General features: G+C 40.1%; 1 protein-coding gene across 10 annotated transcripts in view; it reads left to right on the top strand.

Annotated features, from left to right (window-relative positions):
- LOC6548040 (muscleblind-like protein 2) overlaps positions 1–19845 on the top strand; it is a 115354-nt gene extending 95509 nt beyond the window's left edge. For 2 of the 10 annotated variants that reach the window (XM_015156280.2, XM_015156282.2), the window contains 3 exons: positions 1656–1901; positions 3452–3493; positions 4309–9882. In XM_015156280.2, coding sequence (XP_015011766.1) covers positions 1656–1901; positions 3452–3493; positions 4309–6396 — 2376 coding nt within the window. In that variant the 3' untranslated portion in view covers positions 6397–9882. Of the gene's footprint in view, positions 1–1655; positions 1902–3451; positions 3494–4308; positions 9883–13437; positions 13497–15414; positions 15500–16123 lie in introns of those variants that run through there. The other 8 variants (XM_026980224.1, XM_026980225.1, XM_015156284.2 and 5 more) reach the window with 7 other exon arrangements.
- The last annotated feature ends 6397 nt before the right edge of the window (positions 19846–26242 follow it).

Genomic DNA, 26242 nt, shown 5'->3' on the forward strand with positions numbered 1-26242 from the left:
GCAGCCCGGGATATACGTATGTAGATATGGCGAACACCCCACGATGTTGTCGCGCCCAAGCGAATTAATCCATTTGTAGCATTCATGGCCAGTGACACTAGCCCAGCAAAAAAATGCGGTCGAAAAAACGAAGGAGTCGGTTCAACTGGCCGGCTCTTTTGCACCTCAGACTATCTGTCTCTTTCGCTGCCTCTCCATTTAAATGCAAATTTGTGCACTCTTTCATGCGGCCTGCGCCCAAATGTATGCTAAGTTTTTTGCCAGTGTCCTGCTGCCGTATTTGGTTTATTTTTTTATTTTTATTTTGTGGTTCTTGGTTATTAGGCACACATGAGTCCACTTTCGTGGCAAAAGGGGCGAAAATCGGGCAAGAGCTGAATCCAATTGCGGTGTTAAACGCATTAGCATTGGGCTGTGCACGAAAATTTATGGGAACGGAAATTGGGGTCGCAACTTTGCCGAGGATTTAAAAGTGAGCACTGGGGTATATGATATGGCTTAAAACCCAAACTGGGTTACGCTGCCAGAACTCTAGTGTACAAAGTATTCCGATATCGAACCCAATACCAATTATTCAAAAACCGAGCTCTGTAATTTACATTACCCTTGAGTTGCACTAGCTATGAATGAGCAGCAGCAACGATACATCGGTAGGTACATATACGTGATATATAACATGTGCCCTGAAATAAAAACCCACAAATGCGAATGTGTATTGTCAAAATTGCCGAATCACTTGCAGATACGAGTGATTTTGTTGGCAACCCATTCCATATGCCATTCCTTAAGATAGATCGTAAGCAACCAATTAGTTTATGTATTTAAGAAAACAGGTATTTTACACTTTGCTGGCTTTCGCAAGCTTTTTTGAAACGATTCTCTAACCAAAAAGGCTTTTAACTCACACAAAACTAACATGATTTCCGCTTCTTTCCGAATAAACCAATGAATATTAATCGAAATTCTTAACCTTTAGTTGGTATGAGTAACACCTTTTTAAGGCTCTTTCAATATCAAATGGAAATCGTGTTTATTTGGATTACCGTTGATTTCTACTTGATTTATTCATATTTACTCTCTATACAAATATAATAATCTTTATATATGTACGATTTGATTTTTTTCTATTTATTTACTTATCGATATCAAAACACTTCCGTACTCTTCTACTATTATGTATTTTTCATCTGTTCGCCTGTGCCAACACAAATACAAACACACCCGCACACACACACACACACTGTAACTGCTTCTACGATGGATGGTACGAATACAATCACAAAAACACTCATACACTTGTGCACCTGAAAACCTGAATATAAAAACGAACGAAAAATCTAAAAATGAACTCAAACAAAATTAAATATTCCCCTGCAATTTGTGCTGGAAAAAAAATTCGAATTTGGACTCAATATTTAAATATTCATGGAAATCGCACAAAAAATGAACAAAAAAATTCAATTGAAAATGACAACACCGCTGCCGCTTAAATAATTCAAATTGGAATCCCTCAACTATTTAATGGACACACCATTTAAATGCTTGTATATTTTAATAATTTTGCGTATTTCCCGCTCCCGACTCGTAAAAAAAAAAATTCAAATTTTCAAAAATGTTTGACACACGCACGCACACACACACACACACACACACAGACCTCACCTCTTGCGGCACACCATCACCAGCAACAACAACAATTGCAACACCAGCTGAACAACATCAACAACAACAACAACCACAGCACCGCTGGCGCAGCAGCCACCTCGACAACAGCAACAACAACCACAAACAACGCCGCCGCCGCTGCTGCCGCCGCCGCCGCCGCTGCCGCCGTCATGGGCCATCACACACTGGAGTTGGGCAAGAAGCGGGCGGCGGACACGACCGACATGTTTCCACTGGTATTTTTCTGTTCTTTTCCTTCACCTTGTGTTTTTGCGTTTTTTGAATTGTTCCATATTTGGATTTTTGCATTTTTGGTTTTCCCACTCAATTTCCAACTTTAGTTTGTTCCCCCATTCCTTTCAAATTCTAACTAATTTTGCCTTGGCTCTGAAAATGTCTCATTTTTGTTGCATGCTTTTAGGCGTCCGAAGGATCTGCGCTATAAGAACCTATTTTTAAGTAGACCTTGTTAAGTACAGTTGAAGAGCTGCTTTGGTGTGCAGGAAAATAGGAAAAGCAGCAAAGATGCATTAAAAGAATTACTAACGAACTAATCAAATAATATTAAAGAGTTTTCTGAAATACAAATCACATTTTTAAAAAGTATTTTTGTGAATATGCTCCACAATGCTTCACCAAAACTGATTCCAAACTGGTCAAGCCTAACCACTTAGCGTATGAACCCTCCGTTAAAAACCCCAGTAACGTGTGACCCACGAAGCGAAATTCCCTCGGTTTTCACCTAACCAACCACCCAACCTTAGTTATTCCACCACTCAATCACTCACGTGCCCACCCACCCACTCAGTTAGTCAGTCAGATGCACATCAAAGTGCCATCAATTAACGTTTATCATCAGCATGGCCAGGTCGGCTGGGGATGCAACCCCGACATTTAATTTACAAAATGAAGTCATTATCCGATGTATCAAAAGAGCAAACACTCGCCAAGACACACACTCGCACACAGCCACACTAATCAATACAGACACACCCGCGCACACACACAAACACACTTTTTGCAATGGCCAGAGCGAGTTTAACCAATTACACGTGGCATATGATAAATCACAATCACAGCACGAGCACATTTGCGCTGCCAAGTGTTAATTAAAATGATTTAACCGATAATTGCCAAGGCTGTAGCTATGTATCTGTATCTGCAACTGTAACTGTAGCTGTACGAGTATCTGTAGCTTTACCTTTAGCGGTAACTGTAAGTTTCCTTCTTTCGATTTCGATTTCGCTTTCGCCTCTGCCGCTGCCGCTGTCGCTGCCACTGATTGCATTCGCAAGCTTAATTGTTTAAGTGCTTTTCCTGGTTAATTAGCTGAACATGCAGCACCTGCAGCCTGCAGACTTTGTTTGTCCCGCCCCCTTTTCCATTCACATTACGCCCATCACTGCCATCACAGCCATCACGCCCACACATCACATCACATTGCCACTTATTAGGACTAAGTATCTGTGTACCCGTTTATGTATATATGTATCTGATTAATGCCATAACGCCACTGAACTGTGCCCTGGATATATCCACTAATTTCATTTGTGTTCTTCTCTCCTCTTCATTTGCTCTTCTTCGATTCCATAAACTCTTGCGTTCGTTTCAAAACACCACCTATCTCACCTATGTCTCTCGATATCGAACATAATAAATGCGAAATGTGTGTGCTAACCCCGATCCGATCCGATCTGATCATCAATCAAACAATGATAACCCAACAATCAACTACAAATCATACACTAACCGCATAATCAACAACAATCGATAAATGCCAATAAAGATGGATGTTAAAACGGTTGGTTCATTTTACTATGAAAACTTCGTAAGTACTCCAAACTGAATGACAATCGCCACCTACAGTAGTCCGCCTTGAAACCGATCTTCAACTATCTATACACTATAAAGACTACAGCCTTAATTACAATATCAAGCGATAAATATATATACACATCCAGACATGCTACTAACCAGATAACTTTCGATGAACGCCGCATGCATTCAAAATCCATTGAAAACGCTCAATGAGTCGAGGACATTGGTCTGCTTCTTATAAAATCATATAATTTTGAATAAATAATCAACTATTAATGGGGACTTATTAATCCTATCAAAGATATCAAAGCTTATATGCACACCAAAAAAATATCAAACCGATCGGTTAAATATCACAGAAATAAATTTAATAAATCAATAACACCGAAAGCAAATTCATTTCACTCAAATGTAAACTGCGTACGCTTTTCCCAATTTTCCACCGAACTGCACGCACTTTCGATTTGTTCAGTTGCAAACTACGTATAGTCAGCTTTTGTTTAGATTTCCATTTAGTTTTCCTTTTCATTCAGTTGAAAGAAATGTATCTTTTCAATTTAAATATGATTTGGTAACTCCCACCTCAAACGACTAGAAATTGGCGAAAAAAGCAAGCAAAGCGAAAAAATAAAAAAATAAATAAGAAATTCAAAATTAACCAAAAGCAAGCTCGTTTGTAAGCAATTGTTATAGTGTTTATGGTTAACAGTAGGCTAAGATGAGAGCTAGATGCGCCTCCTGCGATATATGATGACTAATGTATATTCTCCATCTCTCTCTATTTCCTCCCCACCACATGCTACCCGTCTCTTTCGCGGCTAACAGCAATTCTCTGGCATGGTACCGTTCAAACGTCCAGCTGCCGAAAAGTCTGGCATTCCAGTTTATCAGCCCGGTGCGACCGCCTATCAGCAGCTAATGCAGCCCTACGTGCCAGTCTCATGTGAGTATCCCCAACAACAACAACAACCACAACAACAACAACAACATCAACAACAACAACAACAACAAAATGTACTACTACAACAACAACAACAACAACTACAATTAAGTAGCGTCATAACAACAACAAGTACAACAGCAACAGCCAGTAACAATATGATTAATAATATTAATAATAAAAGTATCATAAACGCTGTAATTGCTACTACCAATATACCATCATCAGCAATAGCAGCAACAACAGCATCATTATCATCACTATCAGCGTTGGCCACACCAACAACAACAACAACATCAACAACAACAACAACAGCCATTACTAATCCTAACGACAGTGATAACGATTCCGATCGCAATCAAGACCAAGACAAAAGTCACGATAGTGCTGCTGCTGATGGTGAAGCTGATAATGCCGATCGCAACGATGCCATTGATCAAGCCATCAATCAAGACAATAGTGACCAAGTGAATCCGAATCCGAATCTGAATCTGAATCCGCATCAGAATCAGCATCCGAACCAAATTTCAAGTCCCGCTCAAGATTGTAATACAACACGAACAATCTCACCAAACCCCCCAGACACAGCAGCAACAGCTGCCACTGCAACAGAAACAGACACACTAGATACAGACTCTGCAGCAGCAGCAGCAGCAGCATCTGCCACGCCCCCCAGTGGCGACACACCGCCCCCTTGCCCCCGCTCGCCCCAAGGCGACAGTCTTCTACCCCTGCCCAACGGCCTGGGCGATAATAACAATTACTTGTCCTATATCAACAACAATCTGAACAATGGCCAGCTCAAGGCGGCTAATCCCGAAGAATTGAACGGCGGCGACTTAGAGAGTAGCAGCAATAGCGCAGCAGCAGCAGCAGCTTCCGCATCACGCAACTATGCCAAGCAAAATGGCGAGGGTTATTCGAGGTATACGGCCAATGGTCACAGCACCGGCATCCTGCCAACACCCACCACTTCTGCTCCGGCAGTCTCCTACCAGGTCCAGGCCCAGGCCCAGGCTCAAGCTCAGGTTCAGGCCCAGGCGCAGGCGCAGGCCCAAGCTCAGGCTCAGGCTCAGGCTCAGCAGCGCATCAACTATGCCATGTCCGCCTACAACTACGGCAATCTGTACTCCCACTACGCAGCAGCCACCTCTGCCATGGTGAGTCTGCCCAGCAGCACCCCCTCCTACGCCCAGGCTCAAATGCAGCAGCAGCAGCAGCACCAGCAGCAACAGGCCCAGGTTCAGGCCCAAGCTCAGGCCCAGGCGCAAGCCCAGGCTGCCTATGCCCAGCAGGCCTACGCCGCCTATGCTGCAGTGGCCGGTTTGGCACCTCAGGCCACCGCTGCCAGTGGCTACTACACCGATCCGGCTGCCCTGGCCAAGGAGGTGGCCCAGAAGAACTACGCCATGAAGGTGGCCAGTGCGGGCTCCAAGCCGGGTGTCTCCTCGGCGGCCGCCGCCTACACCGGCTTGACCCTCAACAAGAGCTATGTGGCCGCAGCAGCTGGTGCGCAGCCGGTTCAGGCCGCCCAGCCTCAGGCCGTTTCCATGGCCACATTACTGCAAATGCAGGCGCAGGCACAGGCCCAGGCGCAGGCACAAGTTCAGGCTCAGGCCCAGGCTCAAGCCCAGGCTCAGGCCCAAATGCGCCAGTTGGGATCCCTGCCCAGTTCAGGACTAACGACTCCTGTGCCCGGCACCCCAGTGCGTGCAGCTCCAGGCGGAGCAGTGGGTGCTAGTCAGTATCAATCGGCTGCTTTGCTGAGAGCACCCTCACCCATGCCATATGCGCAGGCACAGAGCTACTTCTATCCCGGAATGATGCCCACCGCAGCCTATGCCATGCCCCAAACTCAGGCTGCTGCTGCGCAGCAATATGCAGCTGCAGCAGCAGCGGCCGCAGCCGCTCAGGCGGGAACTCCAGGCAGTGCCATGGTCCTAAATCCGTACAAAAAGATGAAGACCTCCTAAGAGCCAGGGCGATAACAAACTGAAAGTCCAAACACAACTGTACTTAATGCACCAAGCCATCTGGCCGATGGAAAAGTCACACCATTTTAGATATATAGATATAAACACATCGAAGACGTAAGAATATGTGCCTCAGTTTTCTTCGAAAGGACATGTAGAGAGACGCGTTTAGATCTTAGTTGTACCATAGGCCTCATAGCGTTAGAAAACCGAACCATGACACGACAACTAAAATCAGACAGAAAGCGAAACAGATCGAAGATCATAGCTTACTAACACGAATGCCCAAAACTTGCTGACGAGAAATCGATAATTTGCCATTAAGTTATTTGACAAACGAAACATAACCTCACTGTGACTCAAAAGTGTTGCCATTTTCGCTAATGAATCGAAAAACCGAGCTTTTAAAGCACAAGCGAACGGAAGAGAAACAGATGTTAGATTATAGTAATACTTAAGTTCCTTTTCGGATAGCTCTTAGTCAACTCTAGTTTATAGGAAGCGGTCACACAAAACGGTTAGAAAAAACTTAAAACAGGGGCGAGCCAGAGAGAGAAACGAAGAACTGTGATAGCGAAAAAGCTTTGAGGGATCAAAAACATAAAGCCAGGAAGGAATTAAACAAAGGAAAAACCTCTAATGCTGCTGCCGATGCTGGGTACAGTTGTGTATGCTTGTTGCTAGCTGCGGGTGCTTGATCCCATATCGCCGTCCCTGTCTCCCACATGCGGTAATTCGAATAGCTGTCCTGCTCTCGCCCCCGCCCATCATTCATTTTTCGCGCTCTCTCTCTATCTAACTCCCTATCGCTGTTTCCTAATGTTTCCTAACTAGCTAGATAGCTAGCGTGAATGCTGTTGTAATTGTTTAAAATTGTTGAGCAACGATTATTGCGTAACGAATATTGTCTAGTTTATATAGAATACTTATACGATATACAAATACATATAAACCTAGCTGTACGTGCTGTATGCTGCTACCCATATTCGATACAATATATACGCCCACACTATGTACTCTAACACACGCTCATCCCCCACTAGTACACAAAGAAAAAAAGGCATTAAAATGACCAGGATCAATCTGTAAATCGTATGTCTAGCTTACTAATCAGATAATACAGTACAGTCACCACTCACGATCACGTCTCTCTATCTGTTTCACTCACACACCAAATACCCATACACTTTTCAGACTCTTAAGCCAGCAAAATTAATTTATGTTAATGTTATGTTATCGAGATTTAAATTTGATGTGTTGACCAGAACTATGTAAACCCTTTTGATTTTCAACGACTATAGCCACATCCTGATTTCATTCTTCATCTGTCTCTTAACAACTATCACCCACTCTATCGATGTATTATAAATGTTTTCCTTTTTGTAATGAAATTGTTAAGAAAAGAATAAAATCATTGACAAACAGAACTAAGTTTTTAATGTTAGATCTCGTGTGATTATCAGTTTTTGCTTTACGTTCATTTCTATTTAATTTTTATGTTGATATTTATGTACTTTTTGTACTTATAAACCAGTTTTTAGTGTAGTTTTTATATAATTTTAAACGTGTGTTCCCGATTGAAAAATATTTGAGAAGAACCTCCAAAGCAACAATACAAATTTGCCACTGACTTGCGCACCTTAAGTTTTAGACTCCCCGCCTACACCCCGCACCCGCTAAAACTCCTCATCCGAGAACATCCTACACACATTACTATTGGATATATACGATAATCTCTGTAAAATTGTTTTAAATTAAAGTACTTCTAATGTCCTACAACGATTTGATGTTTGCCACTAATTCTTATCCTAATTCTAATCCTAATTCTAGTTTAGTTTCGATAGTTTTTATTAATGTTTTACTTAAAATACAGTGTGTTTTTCTAAATATATAGTTTACAAAAAAAAAAAACAAATATATATAAATATCATATTGAGTGTTGGTATTTTACTTTATTTTATTTACTTATTCGGTATTCACTTGATATATGTTTTCCGTTGTGCCGCTTTTACATCTCACCTCTGACTTAAACGTACTCCTTTGATATATAGACATATGAAATACCGATCCATAAAAACACTAGCTTTGCCGAGCGCTTTTGGGCAGAGCAGCACTCTATCCCTACAAATCTCTTTAAACCCTATACCTTTAAAACCCTACCCCCCTAGCTTGAAAATTTTTATTATTTAAGATTAAAATTAAGACTGTTTCTTTCATTCGCGCATTCCACGCAATCTTCTTCACACAGACACATCCACATTTTAGGACTGCCTGACTCCTTAACCTCGGTCTGCTTCCCCTATTATTGCTTTTACTCCAAAATAAAAGATCTTTCTCCCTCCGTAAATCCATTTAACCTATATATGTTTTAGCTCTTAGAATAATGGCAAGCAAAATGAGTACGCTAACGGTAGAGAACTAGTTGTAAAATCTGAATATACCATTTATCTAAATATACCTATCTGCCTATGGCCAGCAAATGCTTGGCTTACTCTATATAATCAATAAGAAATAAGCTTACTAAACATGGCAGCAGAATACAATATCGATTCGACGTATACCTATACATATATATAATACTAATACGTATAGCAAGCTACACCAGATTAAAGTATACCTATATTCATCATATATCTCAATGTCTTGCCTAAAAGTATGGAAGCATTATCTTTATGTGTCGTATGGTTAATTTTTTCGTTAACAACGTAGAACTGTTGCCGTTGGCCCATAATTTCAGCAAGAGAAAACTTAGCGAAAATGTTCAGAAAACGCTCTCAAACTAACTAAGAACTAAAGCAAAACAAAAAATCTAAAAGTAAAACAAAACACCACTCACCACTGCATGGCGCCAAAATCTAACTAACTTGCATTTAAGTCCTAAGAGCTCATATTTTATTCCGCTTTTTCAACCTTTGCAATGCACCAGAAACACAGCAACAGACAAAAAACAGTATGTTAACATTACCGAGCAACAATATAGCAATGAATTGTCAGTTGACACTAGGATAACAATGAGTTAGGCTGATTTTTAATATACAAAGGAATAAATGAAATATAACCACATAGAAAACCACAGTCCATTCCAATATAGTTAATTGGGTTTTCAGGCCTTGTTCAATAAATAGAAGTACAGTACCGTCCAATAGAAACTATAGTTTAGTGGAATCCACATAGTTGCCTCCTTTTAATTTGTAGCCAAACCACCCGAAGTCTCACACACATTACACTGAGAGAAACCAATTTAAATTAGGATTTCATTTCGTGCTTACTAGCATCGACGATAAGTAAGCGAAACGTATGGCAAATCGATTGCATGTCAAATAAGAGAGTTGGTAACAGTGCAAGAATGTCGAAGCTAAAATTATTCATAACATCTAAATATATATGTCGAAATATATATCTATACACACATCTATACACAAGCAAAGACACTACTGAATATGTTATATCTGTGCTAACATTAGTCGTATTATTATTATAAAGACAAACAAAATATATTGAAATTATATTATATACGTTTTATTGTAAAAACCGTAAAACAACTTGTTGGCTTCTTTTACTCGAACCTTGGAAAGTGATCAAACCAAAACTAACATTCTCTCTTTCTCACCCACTACTAATCCATAAACAACAGTTTGCTGTGCGTTGTCTCTTTCTCTCTCTCTATTTGTTGGCTGTTCTACATGAATACTTTTTATATTTATTCTTATTTGGTATATTTATGATTTTACATCTAGGTTAATCTACTCATTTTGCTGAATATTTTAGTTAAATCAAGCTTTTTCGATCTACTTTTGCTTTTTTTTATAATTAAGAACCTCAGTGGTAACTGTTTAGGCGTACGTAAAATTCAATGTGTCCTATGCTCGACTAAAACTCTTTTGATTTCCTCACACACTTCACATAGACACACCCGATTTTCTTAAGTAGAAATCTCAATACACTTGGCTTGCTGGATTATCCAGAGATATATTACTGTATTGTTTGGCTAAAGCTGTTCTTGTGTATGGAATATTATATATATATATGTCAATATTAAATATGTATACCCACTAGAGTTAAGCGCTTTTTGTAATGTTTTCAAAGAAAATGCTTCGATTCATTTTAAGTTTTATGCGACAAATTTGCTCTATTTTAATCTAAGACTCTCTTTCAAGCAAGCAACTTTATATATCTATCTTCTAGATGTAACTCTCACAACCCTAAGAATTTCAGTCTTACTATAACTCTTTCACTAGCATGATCCTTGAATCAGTCAGTCCTCCGATGTAATACCTATCCGTTCTCAACTTGAAGCTTTTCTTTGACTTCATTACAAAAAGTAAGGGCGTCGCCGAAGAAACAGTAATGTTGTCTCTTTCAAACGAACACTATACCCCACCCTTTCTTCTGCCTAATGAAAGCGCTCGTTTTTTCCCTTTTATGGGGAAATTGTCGATGGAAAGTACGCTAGTGTGTGATCTGATCATAAAATTTATTTTGAGTTACATTCATTTAGTTAAACTTTATTGTATTCACTTTGATTTAATATCATTCTACATATTTTGTGAGATCTTTCGATTGGAGCGTAATTTGTAATTTTCAGCATGTGCTCAATGAAACAGAACTTTTTTGTAGCAAGTATTCCGATATGACTATGAGTATGAATATCAAGCAGTGACGTTGCAAGTGGCTGTCTCTTTCTACCCTCTATATATGTATCTCTCTCGCTCGCTCTCGAGACCGATATTACTACTCGTACATTGCGTTTGTTCACATACATATATAACTCGTGTATGGCTTCTGAGGCATGTGGTATGATGGTAAAGCTATATGAAAGCACTTCTAAGGTAAGCTGGTGCACCGCCCCAATATCCGAGCTTTTGTTTACTCCCATAACGGTATACTTATGATTATATCTGAAGACTGATACCTGCTATATAGATGCTAAGTATGTCTAATGCTCACCATTATTCGTTTTGGTAGACTCGTTTGTCGTTTAACCGCTTTAATCGGAGGAGCTAAGGAAGATCGGAGATCGAATTTATCGGAGATCGAGTTATTGGTTCCTGTTCGATCGGGCAATCGATCTGCTTAGCCCACCGATACACCCATACACACATACAATACACTTGTGGCAGTAAATGTTATTAACATGACTTCTTTTTTGTTTCTTTTCAAACGAATTGTTTCTTTCTTTTTCGTAACAGCAGGATAACAAAAAGATCCGCAATGTAAAATGTTTGACTGTTTGCTGAACATAGGGGAGACTATACTCCACATGATACTTAACAAACACGCACACACCCACACGATACACACACACACACACACACTACTATATATACACCCACACTTAGTTAGCAAGCTTGTAGTGCGAGATGCTTTCTAGGTGAAGTTGCTTTTGAAGGCACTGCGAAACGCTTGAGAACGAGAACATCTAAAACCAAATAGAAAACTGCTTCAAGTATTCCTGCGCTGGAAGAACCAGAGTCTATAGCCGAGTCACACACATACTACACTACAAAAAAAACCCACACACCACCCCAAAAAATAAAACAAACACTACAACTGCGAGGCAAACTGGTAAACCCAAAGAATTTAGTGAAAGTTTTCTTGCGTTCCCTTTGAAATTTGAAACTGCTATGCATACCCAATATATATTCGTACCGTTTCTATCTACCATATTTGATTGACTATTGCAGGCTTGTTTGTATGTATGTAGTAAGTATTTGCCTTGTTTCTGTGTGATGTCCTGTGAGGAGCGATTCTCATACCCCGCTTTAAAACCGAACCGAGCTTACCCACGTTTTTTTCTCGTTTACAGCATTTACGGCTGACGCAGTAACAAGTTTGAAATGCGCTTCAAAAATTGTGAATAGCTGCTGAGCTGCTGCGTTTTAATTTGTTTTCCTACTTAATACGCTTTTGATTTGATAACTCATCATTTCTTCTTCTGCATTTTTCAGTTTGCCGCTTAGCCTGCGCTTCGTTGCCGTTTTTATTTCTAGTATCACATAATCCCCTTTTATTTGCAGCGTCAACTAACCGCCCAAGCCCCCAAAAAAGTATGCTACTCTTTTATAATTTGCTAATTTGCCCGCTCCCGCTGCCAAACCCAGCTTGAAAGCCAAACGAAACCAAAAAACAAACTGAACCGAACCCGAACTAATCTACGATAGGTTTAAGTGCGTTTTGCCTTTTTGCATATGCGAACAACAAAGCCGGAGATCCGAAAAAACTTTTCCGCCAGCAACAAGTTAATTACACGTGGGAGGGCAGAAAGCCGTAATTACAACACGAAAACATTGTTATTTCAGTGGGGGCGGTGGCGCCACGGAGGGCGTGGTGTCACACATTTACATTTATTAACTCGTGTCCCGTGTGGCCCGCAAAACTTTATTTTTACCTCTTTGCCACAATGTATTTTTTCATTCGCGGCTTTTGCACTGCGCCGCATTTGCATAATTCGAAATCAAGGGCCGTTAACGAGTTGGAAGATGGAATGAAATCCGAGCTACATGCGGAATCATTTGATTTTGTTGCTAGTCGAGTTGTTTTTCGCATATGCAGCTACGCTTAATTTTAAGTCTTTAATGCAATCTAATTTGTTTTCATTTATGCGATGGATTTACGAACAACATAATTATTTCATCTAATTTTTCTACCTTTTTTACATGCTAACACACATGCGCAAAAATCAACAATGATATATTAAACCAAAATAAAATGACAACAATGTTCTCACCATTTGCATGCAACTCAAACAAAAACGAAACCAAATGTTTATATCTATTTAATTTATGAATAACAACAATCACGCACGGATTTGGAACGAAAAAAACAAACGCTGCATGGAAAATCAACAAAACCCGAAATTAAAAAAAACTATTATGTGTATTTTTGTGTTCACACATATTCCCCATCTTTTGTTGTCACCAAATCACACTCACCCCCCCACCCACATATGTCTATAATAATATTTCTCTCTCTCTCATAACGCATATTTGATTTGAGGCATGCTTTTCGGCTTTTTGGCCAAATAAATATGGCCTCGTGTAGCGAATCCGAAAATACCCTTGAACGCCTCCTGTGTCATCTACACGGATGCCAGTGGCCAGGTACAGTCAGCCCTGGCTATGGGCGCCACACCGAACCTTCCTGCATGAGCGCTTGCTAAGTTCATTCCCTTGACCCCTCAACGATCCCAAAGTGAAAATGAAACACAACCAGAGAAGCAGAGAACCAGAGAGCAGCAAGTATTCGCTGAGACATCTGTTTTGCCCTTGTAAAATTGTGCACCCGGAGTTTGGAGGGACCTGTTGTGTGGGTGGGTCATTCAGTTAATCAAATTAAATGCGCTGCCGCTCCCCAGACAAGAATCAACAATCAAACAGGCAAACAAACAAATAAACACAAACAGGGCCAAAGGCGCGGCGATGACGTTGACTTGGTGATGTCAGGAGCCTCGGGCTTTAATATGAACTACCATATATACATATACTGTATGTCGTGAGACATGAGCTGGACACACCTCGGGGTGTCATAGCTGTTAGCAGTTGTTTGTTCTCCAAACACCCAACACCCACAAACACACTCACACACTCGCACACACACTCACGCCACACCCACACACACCCAGCAGAGATGTTACTATATATAAAACTGTGTATTCTCTATATATATTTCGATATCGTAGCCCAACCGGAGAGGGGCCCCCTGTACACTCAGTGTCCGATGCTAGTGAACGGCACCTTTTACATAATTAGGTATGCAGAGGTCGACTCCCTGATATCCCCGTTTCTTTATCCTGCGGCGAGCTTCCTGGCCGATTTCGTTGTGCTTAGCTTTGCCTTAGCTTCAGCTTTTCGTGTGCTTCAGTTTGGCGACTCGAGCGGCAAGGATCGAAGAGCTTCGTGGCCTTAACTTTGAGTTTAGCTTGGCAGCTTTTGATTTCGCCCCCTCCAACTTTGGTTTCCGTGTCGCACTCGTAGGGCCACGTCAAATGAAATAAAAATGAGGCCTCGATATGATGGTAACGACACTAACCCCACCTTTACGATCTCTCTTTCTCTTCTCTCTTCTCTTTTCTTATATTTCTAGTGCCGCCTATTAGGATATGTAATTGTTACCGCCTAGTACCGCCCCAATAGAACCTAAGAAAGAAAAGCAATCAGACTGATCAGATCAGAGGTCAGAGGTCAGAGGTCAGAGGTCAGAGATCAGAGCATTTTGAGTTCCCTAACAGACAGACATACACATATGAGTGAGTCCATCTTCAGATAGCTCTTTGAGGCGCCTCGCTTTCGAAGCTTTATTAGCTTTCTTGGCCCAGTTTCTGTTGACCGAATACTTGCTGCTTCCACGGTGTGTTTTATTTCACGGCAAACTTTATTTCTCAGCTATGCGTTTAAGTTACACACACACAAAATATAACCCCGCAGTCCCCCAATCAAAAGACGAGTACAAGACCGGCAAAAACTATTTCGAGGAACACACTGTGATTATAGAAATTCAGTACCCTTTCGATTCATTTGCAAAGCCATCTTATGATTTCACTTCTCCGCCTTTTAGATTGTTTAAGTCGAAGAGAAACTAGCTTAACATACGAGTATCTATATTAAATGTATCATGTGAAACCGATAAGAACGTTCGAGACATACCTATACCTACATATATAGTTAGCTGTATTAACTACGACTAACATCTGGAACTCCACCAACATCAAGCAATTGTAAAACCGAAACCGTATTTATTCTAACCAACCATTAACCATTCTAGTGAACCATTTCAATATTATAAGATATAACTAATTTGTGCTCTTTTTCTTTTCTTTTTTCTGCTCTTCTCTTTTTTTCGAAACTGAAAACCGATGATAAATATATAAAAAAAAACTCCCCAAACCAAAAAACTCGAATCACACAAAAAATCCAAAAACTCCTTTTGATTTTCTGAATTGGTTTCCGTTTGCATCCTGCCATATCCAAAACAATACAAAAACTATGTCTGAAACACAACCAACTTTCATGCCCAATATAGTTACTGGACACCCTCCCGGTGTGCCAAGATTTTAATAGATCTATGTGCAGTCGGTTAAATTGTAGATTCGTTCATTTAACTGAAGGTAAGTGCATGTGCCTAAGTTTCTTACTTTTCCTCATTTCACATTATCTTTCTATATGTTCCCTTCCTTTCCTTACGTTTAGTCTAAATCTATATCTAAACGCTTTTAGTGCTACCTTTTCCTAGACACTGTTGAGATGATTTCCGATTTTATCCTAAGTTGTAGTTAGGAGACACCACAAGTAATTCTATTAAGTTATGATGAATTGGCTGCGAATTTGATTTCATAAAAATGGTCGACTCTTTTCGTGATAATTTATTGTCTACTTTTATGTTTGGCTTTCCGTCAGATAATTACACACACAAAAATACACACAAGTATTGTATTGAAATATTGTAAAGAACGTTTTCGAGCCGAGTGCAAGAGGTTCTGTTTTCGGGCAGCTAAATCTGAAGTAAAGTCTTCACCCACCACTTTCATAAGATCTCATGTAATTGTGTGAAAGTCAGCTGCAGCTTAAGATCACTTTTGTACTACCGAAAAACTTGAACAATTTTTGGAAAAGCTTTCACTGTTTTCTAATGCCAAACAAACTTACTAGCTCACCGCCAAAGATCCGACTTACTAACGCCACGCTCTTTCTTTCTATCCCCCGCTTGCGAACCGATTCGATTCGATCTCCAGATGACAAGGTCGAGGTGATTGATCAACGTGTTGCTGTCTGCCGCGATCACGCCAACAGCCAGTGCCGCCGCAAGCAGTGTAAATACTACCACATACCGATTGTCCTGCCGCCGGCCAACATCATGGCGGCCATGATCACCAGTCCCAGTGATCAGCAGCCAGCTGTGCCGGTGGCCACAACAACAGCCAATCCGGTAGCAACAGCAGCCGGCTACAACGGCACCAGCAACTTGATAATCATCGAGCCGCAGCAGCAACAGCAACAGCAGCACCAGCCGCCGCAGCAGCAGCAGCAACAGTTCAGCTACCACAGCAACAGCAGCAATAACAACTACTACCACAGCAATGCCAGCAAGCAGGCAGCACACGCCAGCAACATGTATCAACAGCAACAGCAGCAGCAGCAGCATCACCAGCAGCAGCAGCATCAGCATCAGCAACAGCAGCAACATCTGCAGCAGCATCTGCAGCAGCAACACGCGCAGCAGCCAACACACATCACCTACCACTGCAGCTCGCCCTACTCCCCCTCGTCGGCCTCCTCGTCCTCCTCCTGCTCGATAGCCACCTCGCCCACCCTCTCGTCGGCCACCACGCTGTCCACCACCTCGACGGCCACCATGCCCACGCCCCAGCAACAGTACCAGGGTCCGGCGGCCACGGCGACCTTTTTGAAGGCGCCCGCCTATTACACCGATGCCACGCCCACCCTGGTGCTGAGCAGCGACTACAACTCCAACTGCATCCCCATCCAGGCGACCCCGTTCATCTCGCTGCAGGCTGCCCCGCAGCAACATCTGCTGAAGTACACCACCCAGGCACCGCCGCCGCAGGCGCAGCAGCACGCCTTTGTGGGTCACCACTACCAGACGCAGATGGGTCAGGTGGTGGCCACCACCGTGGCGGCCATACCGGCCACCACGATAACAGTGGCGCCGGCCACAGTGGCGTCTCCATCGACATGCATCTAGGAGAAGGGGTTTCCTTATCTGCCACAGGGGGCAGCTCTATTCATTTTCCCAGAAACGTATATTAGGTCATAGGGATGTGTTTCTTCCGAAGAGCCAACGCAATTGGAAACATTAGTTATGGCGCCCAAAAATGGGCGATACGTATTGAGAAATATTCAAAACTACCATTAAAAGATTTGTAGCACGCCTTTGAGCACCTCAATTAATGTTTTCAAAAACCAAGTGGCCCAGGAAACGCATCGTATAGGGTTTTTCTTTATTACCAGTTTGTCACCTACCTTTATCCATTGAATACTCGTTTTTGTCAACTCCAGTTCACCTAGATACTTATATTGCATACTCCTCAAAACCTTAGCAACACAATACGTATACCAATCATGAATACTCCCCAAGCGATGATGCTCTACTCGAGACTCCAAGCTAAATTGGAAGAAATCAAAAAGCAAATGCAGAACTTGTCTGAAAAAGGTCTAAGCTAGTAAATAAAACTTCAAACAATCACATTCTATGAAACACAAACATAAGACACAAAGCAGTAATGGAAGTTTTTGACGAAAATTAAAGGTTGATACGAACTATTTACAAAAATTAGAACCGAAGAGAAAGTTAAACTCTACGGAACTTTTTCGTACGTATAGCAAGACTTTAACGTGTAAGCATCTCATTTACACATCAAGTGACATGCATTAGAGGGAAAACATTGAGTGAAGACTCTACAATATTGCAAAACCAAAACAGAAGGAAAAAAATGAAAAGATAAATAGGAGTGTTGTTAAATGCAAAAAGAAACTAAAGAAAATTAGCAATTAAAAATTGAAATTAATATTACAAGAGAAAGAACTTTGGAGGAGAGCGCAGTTGCATTAAAATTAGTTACAAACTATTTTAAACTCTAGTGTTCCATATTTCAATGCAAATAAAAATACAAATAAAGGTACATAAAAGTGGATAAACATTTAGTGAGGAGTGTTAATATTAGCTAAGGTTAAGCCTGACAAACCGTTCTCCATGGCAAATAGTCAAAATTAATCAAAAACAGAATCTACATAGGCCATAGATAAGCAGCAAGAACAACTAATAATAAACACTTAACAATAACAATAATAATAACGATAACGATAACGATAACAAAAACAAAACGATGAGGATGAAGATGAAAATGAAAAAAGTACAGTCACGTCCTATTTTTGCAACAACGATTTACTACAAGCGAGAGGCAAACGATACGGAGATTTTATTAAGCAGAATGCAGAGGTCAGATAAAGAAAACAGAGTACAGAAACCATAATCCTTTTTTACATTTTATAATAACGATCAAGATAAATCAGCCGAACTACAGCAAGAGAAACCATATTTTTTATATACAATGAAAGCATCAAAAACACCACTGATAAACAAAATCGATATGAGGTAAACAACCAGAAAATTAATCAAATTAAAAGGAATAAGCATTTTTGCAACCACAAACAAAGAAGGAGACTTTTTTAAAGTGTATTAATAACAACTTATTTAGCTGAATTCTTTAGCAAATGAACACAAAAAACTCTAAACAACATTTAATGAGGAATACCACTCAGCTCACACAGAAATCGAAATTGTACCGTATTATATCTTCCTATGCAAACGATTTGTAAGCACTATATATGTATATAGAAAGATACCCACTATATGCGACATTTATTAATCCAGACTTATTTCCGATTAACTGTTCGTTTACAGTTTGCCGCTGTTTTAATGAAGTTTTGTGACTTGTTTTTTATACACTCGAGAACGTATTTGGAACACACATAATATGAATTACAATAACTGCAGAAAGGAAACTACTTATTATATACAAAAGCATACGTACATATATACACTATATGTATATATACTACATATATTTATGTCTGTACACGTATGAATATATACATTAACACAAATATATTGATTATATATATATATATATATATTTACTAATGGCAACTAAACATGAAATGTGATCTTTTAAAGAAACAAAAAGTAAAGAAAGAAAAATAATAATTTAACGATGGCAGGCAGAATTGGATAAAGGTAAAACTGAATTAAATTGAAGCGAACTAGCAGCAATCGAATACTAGAGCCATGGCAAGCAGGATAGTTAAACGTAATTTTAAATGGCAAGCGTACGAATATCTCCATTCAATAAGGATAACACCAATAATACTCGACATCTAGCTAATAATTGTTCAGCAATAACAGATTTATCTACATATACATTTAAGGGCTGGCTATAATATACGGAAATTTGTTTTTTCATCGCAATCACACTATCACCAATCGCCAATCACTCTTACTATCACTATCACTATCACTATCTCACTTCGGTCCATACACCTGAGTTCCTCCTTCTCTCTAAGACTCGGATAGAGCATCCAGCACCTAAACCTAACCACTCGTAGTAGCAACTTCAGCTCGCTCTCTTCGAAGCCTCCTCCAAACTTACTCGATCACACGGAAGTCGTGTCCCGAACTTTCCCGACTCCAAATAAGAATGCCTAATAAGTTTCCGTCCATTATAATCAGACCTTAAATCTATGTGCAACGGCAGCAGAAGCAAGTGGAACAGTTGTAAACGAATAAAAGTAATTTAACTAAAGTAAACAAGTGAAGTAAATGATAATTATAATGATATAAACACAATACTCGTAGATTCTCAAACTAAAAACTCGTCGACATTTTAACAGTTACTAACATTTATTATAATAACGACAAATGAGTAATACAATAAGCTGCAAAAGGGCAAACAAAAAAAGAAACCACGATGTTTTGTGTAAAAATAAATGTTCTTTAAAGAAAAAATTTAAAAAATCGGAAAAAAAAAAACAAAGAAACACACACACAGAAAAACCAATAAGCGGAAATGAGAAATCCTAGTTACTAAGCAAACTAACTACGAACATATAGACACTATAGAATCATTGTACCATAAGAGATTTCAGCGGGATTTTGTTCTACTTGACATCTTCTCTAGTATGTGTAGATTGGCGTGTCATTTGACATGGCCGCGCATGTAGAATAGCACGAGTTTGTAAACTAGAAACGAAACTTTTATTTGCCTTAACATCAAACCAATATATACACCAATATACATTGATTTCAACCTTCTCGAATAGTTTCGAATTGTTTCGAAAACCAATTTCACTTGACGCATGTACATGGCGCTCTTAAAACAAACAGATACAGATACTATATGATGCCAGAAAATATTTCTGAATCGAAGGGAAAACGGATTAATGTAGTTATGTGTAGAGTCTCCTTCATTGTAAGTCATAGTTATTATTGTTAATTTTAATTTATATTTACACATATATATTAGATCATTATGATTATTAATTGTGAATATGATGTGATGTGTTTATTGAAAGAAAAACAAAAACAAAAACAAAAACGAAAACGAAACTAAAACAAAAACAAAAACAAAAATACAATTACTGAATGTTGCAACGTAAAGAAAACTAAATGTATTGACCCCTGAGAGCAGAGTGAAGCGAAATTACAAGAAACCTTATCGAGAATGTGAGGGAAAATCAATTTTACTCCACTTCGAATGGTTAAGTAAGCGTAATGTTAAATTACACTATGATACATGGCATATGTTTGTATGTACTGTAAGTAGTTATTCATTTTTGTCAGGTGATATCAACGAATTTTTCGATATGTTTTTCAGACAGAGCTCACCCTCTGTCCCACCCCCCGACCCTCGACCCCCCGACCCTCTGGTCCCAATGTCTATATTGTTTGTAATTGAGTTAAGTTTTCTATATAATTTCTTCGTGTTTTCTGGTTTTTTGTTTTGTGATATTCGCGGAGGAGTAGAAGGTGGCCGAATAATTGTTGTTCGTTGTTTATATTTTGTGTTCATATATATTTTTGTAGTTTGTTTTATTTTTTATAAATATACATTGTATTAAACATATATTAAATATACATTAATGAACTAGTATATACAACTTAACTATACACATATACAAATAAAGATGAATTGAAATAATAGATATTAAGATACGGAGTTTTTGGCAGGAAGAAATCCACAAAAGTAAAACTGAACGGAGGAGAACAAGTTTTGGGCAACGACTCTGACGTATGATAATTGATAGCGATGATACATATACTCCTAAAATAAAAGAAAAGAACCCAAAAAAAAGAAAATTTTTTAAAAATATTTAATAAACAAATCATTATTACCTATTATTATTATATTTATTATTATAATGAACAAATTTAGTTATTATTCATGTAAAGAACGAACCAGGAAGGCAAAGCAAAGCGATAACAAATCTTGCGAAATGCAAAAACAACAACGAGCAGAAGAAAGCGAAGTAAAGAATTATGATGAAAGTGAATTAGAAGCTGGCAAGTGAGAATGAAGATGAAGAATGAAATTATATTGATAATGAAAATACAACATTTAAAGTTATTTAGCAGTAAATGGGAAAAGAATTAAAACAAACATGAAAACAACAGACATCAATGAACAACAACAAAACAATGAAATACAATAAAACACAAGAAATAAATTACAAAAAACAAAAAGTCCTTCTTATTTGGGTTTCTTGGGAGTATCACTCATTAAGGATCCTTGTGGCACGGAGCGTAATGCATATGTATATACTCGTATATTGTGGCATAAGAATGCTCACATACCAGATGCATTATTCCTGCTTAACCACAGAGCCAGAAAACAAAAGGAGGCCAAGTCGACAAAGGGAAGTTGGCTCAAATTTGCTTTCCCTTTTTCCCCAGAACGGGGCAGTGGAAAACTAAGCGTATGCATGCACACGTAAATTCCCCAAGTGCCAGTGCAACTCGGAAAACTCGGAAAATAGTGGAAAAACTAGTGGGGCAGGGGCCGGGGAAAGGAAACGACATGAACCTGCCACATGGCAGTGAAAAATGCGCAAAAAGTGAAATGAGTGTGGGCGAATGGTGGCATAGAAACTTTGCCATTGCCTGCAATTTTCCTCTGCATTTTTCCTTGCAACTTTACAAACACATACACACACATGTGCGTATGGCACGTAAGTTGTCTATTTCACACACCAACGCGCATCGCATCGCATCGCTGGGAGAAAAGCGAAGAAAATGGCATCTGCGCGGGTCCTTCGGGGACTCCCCTTCTCGATGACTTGGTGGCCATATGGCGTCGTAACTGTTGCAATTAGTTGGCAGCGGACACAAAATATTGCCCCCCAGCCAGCCCGGACCCATCTTTTATTCTCCATTACCGACAGCGCCAAAGTGTAATTAATGGCTGCGGATTATTGATATCGAAAAAGGTGAAAATTGTCGAGTTCATAGTGCCACAATGTTGAAAAATGGCCAGAGATTAGTACTCAAGCCGAGCTAAAGGTGCTGAAATGGAAATTTCTCTTCATTCAACGTAGAGTATGGTCTTTAGTAACTAAATTACTTGAAATGCTCAACTAGGAGTAACCACAGAGCAAATATTTCAGTTCCCAGAATATATGTTTTATGTACTGTATATTTTAACAAGACCTGCGCACTTTTCTAGACCAATCCGCTGTTATCAGTCTTCCTTGGGGGCTATGCCCCATATCGATGGCTTAAATTGGCCGCACTATCATCCCGGTGAGCATCCATTAGGGCAAGTGGGGTTACACGGTCGTGGCATACAAATTAACACTGAAATTGCTTTATTATCAGGCAGACCCGCCGCCACACCACCCCACAGCCACGCCCCCGGTTATGCAACCGCCCTCGTATCAGACATCCATTGACAATGTGTGTGCGATATGGGAACGAGTGGAGTTCGAGGTACTTGGATATGGGGATATGGGGATATGGGCACTTTCGCATGATGTTGTTAATGATAATGCCGCTCCAAAGTGTCCTGGCTGTCAGTGAGGTGGCCACCGGCATCCCGAACCCTTCTGTCCAGGAAAATGCGAGTGCCTTGGATGTTGGCTAGCTGACGTTGATGAGACATGTGGTGCGCTTCTGCTCCTCCTGCTGCTGGGCATCGTAAAAATCATTTCCCGTCGTACATAACACGAAACGTGGCGTTTATGTTTACGTCTCTTTGTCGCTGACGACGTCCTTGCCACTCACACACACACACACACACACACACACACACTCGCATCCCAGCGCCCAGGACATGAAAATTTAATTGTCGCTTGAAGTGAGTTGCAGGGGTATGGGAGCAAACTCATTAAATTAATTTAATCGCGTTAATTAAAAATTACGGCAGCCGGCGAATGGGCGTGTGAGATTCGTTTGTTTTTAGTGAAATTTAATAGTGTCAAGCAAAATATTTGCTCACCACCTTGCACACCTGCAGGGCAAGGAAAACAGGACAACAAGCAATCTGCCAATAGCTACAGGACATTCCTCGGCATCCACACTTGTTGTTGAGCCATTCACGTGTCAATAAGCGTCCTCGGGGGATAAGTAATAATTTAAAGGCTGTGTTCTCCAAAGGTTAGCTGTAATAAAGTAATGGATAATGGGGGAAAATAGTGGTTGGGTTAACAGATTGTTGGAGCGCATACCCTGAAACTCAAAATACGAAATAACTTAGCAGAACCCACTCTTCAGTTACTTTTCAATCTACAATTTTGTGAATTTTGCTTGTCCTTTAAGGAACAATAAATAAAATACAATTCTTCACTTAACATATCACAATACACTTGTATACAATCAAGTAATTTAAGAACTATCTTCAAAACTTCCCAGTCATCTTGAGATAAGCCATCAAACTTGCATCCAACAAGCCATCCCTATTTGCCACTGCAGACGCTTTTTATCGCTGCTTAATAAAAATTAACTGGTAATTATGTTTCAACTGGCGCAACATCCAAGCAAAATGGGAAGTAAAAGTGGCCAAGTGGCCGGGTCCACCGCAAACTTAATTTCTGCACTAACCGAACGCTTCAATTAACAAGAACAACAAGTTTGGGGCAATGGCCAGGACCAGGACCAGAACCAGAACCACGACCACGACTTCCAATTTCAGGACCCACTGCCAGGCGCCACTAAATTTCGTTAAGTTTTAGGGAAACTTTTTTGGTAGCGCAAACTTATTGCGAACTGCGCTGCGTTGCTGCAGACGAAGGTAACTCCCATGAAAAATTTAACCAGCCAGCGCTGGGAGAGGAGAAACTTAAATTTTATTGCCTATAAGGACGCATTAACTTATGCCCAAGTGGGCCGGAAGTGGATCGGCTCTTAAGCGGAAACGGAAGTGCTGGTGATGGTGGTGGGCGAGGTTTGGAGGCGACAAATGTGCGTGCGTAATTTATTCGCCAGGTGGAGGTCTTGAAATGCTATCTCCTGCATAACATGGCAAAAATTTCAATCGGGAAACGGGTGCGATGGCATAAATTGAAGTTCGGTTTTTGGCCAACGCCTGCAGTTTTTGTGGCTTTTGCGGCGCCATTGTTTTGCGGCCAAGAAAACTTTTTCCTATTGATCAGCACAAAAATGCGCTCCTAATTGAAATGTTGGCTAAGTAAATCTTTGTTCCTCTCGCAAAATCCCTCAAGGTGCTTTATATTGCAGCGGCTTTGGCAACTTTTTGATAGAGCTTATAGTTTGGATTGAGCCAAACCACTTTACCTAATAAGTTCCACCAAAGTTATACACATAAATAAATAAGTAAATGGCTGGGCTGCTGGTCTTACCAATGCTTTTATGACCGGCTCATTAGAAAAGCTTAAACGATGGGTTTTTGAGTCTGCAACAGGGCAGTGGAAAAAATAGCACTAAACATATTTTTAACGCAATTAAGCACAGTTAAGTTTAGGTGTTGTTACTCACGTTAATTTTAGGTTCCGTTTTCTTTTCGATACGATATACAATAAATTTAAAAATTATCTTGAAAGAATACCGCAATAGCCGCAATCGCTGGAGACTGGAAAAAGCATTTTTCCACCGGGGAAATTTAATCATTTTTATACTGCACCTTGGGGCACTTTTACTTTTGGCCCGGTACCTAAACCAACCTCTCGCCCGCCTGGAAACCCCCTTTGCAATATATAATTGCTGCCACCGCTTGCAACGTCTACACAACTTTGTCTGACCATAAATTTGCATTCCTGCTCCTTGGTTGCTTTTTCTCGCCTCTTACCTTCTTGCCAGGGGAACTAGAAATATGGCCACCGGTGTGGGCAGTGGAGGGGCTGGATGGTGGACATAAAGTTTGCTTAGCAGAATTGCAAAGGCCGGATGCGCATGAAAGTGCACATATACAAATGCAAGCGACGGGTGGCACCTATATACTCGTATAACAAAAATGCATTGCAAATAAACAAGCGCCTGTGAGTAATGTGGTGTGATACGAAAATTGCACTGATTTAGTGCCCGAAATTTGCCGGGCCATTTGTTTAAGCCAACTGTCCCCACAGACCTGGAGATACCGGATTCCAGACATCGAAGTATCCACCTGAAGTACGAGTAGTAAGCCCATCCGCTGCAGAAGTGCTGTCCGATGAACCGAGTTTCACAAAACAACCAATTAATTGCGTACTAAGCTGCAAATCAAACCCAATAATGGATATAATGTGGCAGTGTGCGATTGTGTGGCCTGCAGCCATTGGGATTTTCTCAACTGAAATTTCAATCAGAGCACCGAAGCCTGGCAATTTTCTGTTGATTTTGTGAATTTTTCACACTGCCATTGCATCGCATAAAAATTTCAGCAGCCGAATCAAATGAAACGTAATGCGCACGGTGTGCCAGTTCCTCATTTTATTCCCTTTTTATACCCATTACTCGTAGAGTAAAAGGGTATACTAGATTCGTTGAAAAGTATGTAGCAGGCAGAAGGGAGCGTTTCCGACCATATAAAGTATATTCTTGGTCATGATCAGTAGCCGAGTCGAACTGGCCATGTCCGTCTTGATCGGATTTAGATAAAAAAAATCAAAAAAATCAAAAAATGTCGCAAATCTGAAATTCCAAACTCCATAACTCAACTTATCTTTATCGGATTTTGAAGTGGCATACCTCTAAATGTTTCTGGCGCAATTCTCTATAAATCTGCATTCAAATTTAGAAATTTATTTTTTTTTTAATTTTTTTGTAATTTTTTCATGTGAATATGTTGTAGAAATTCAAAAAATCAAAAAATGTCCCAAATCTGAAATTCCAAACTCCATAACTCAAC

The sequence above is a fragment of the Drosophila erecta genome, unplaced genomic scaffold (genome assembly GCF_003286155.1).
Source record: "Drosophila erecta strain 14021-0224.00,06,07 unplaced genomic scaffold, DereRS2 tig00000092-arrow-pilon, whole genome shotgun sequence".
Classification (NCBI taxonomy): Eukaryota; Metazoa; Arthropoda; class Insecta; order Diptera; family Drosophilidae; genus Drosophila; species Drosophila erecta.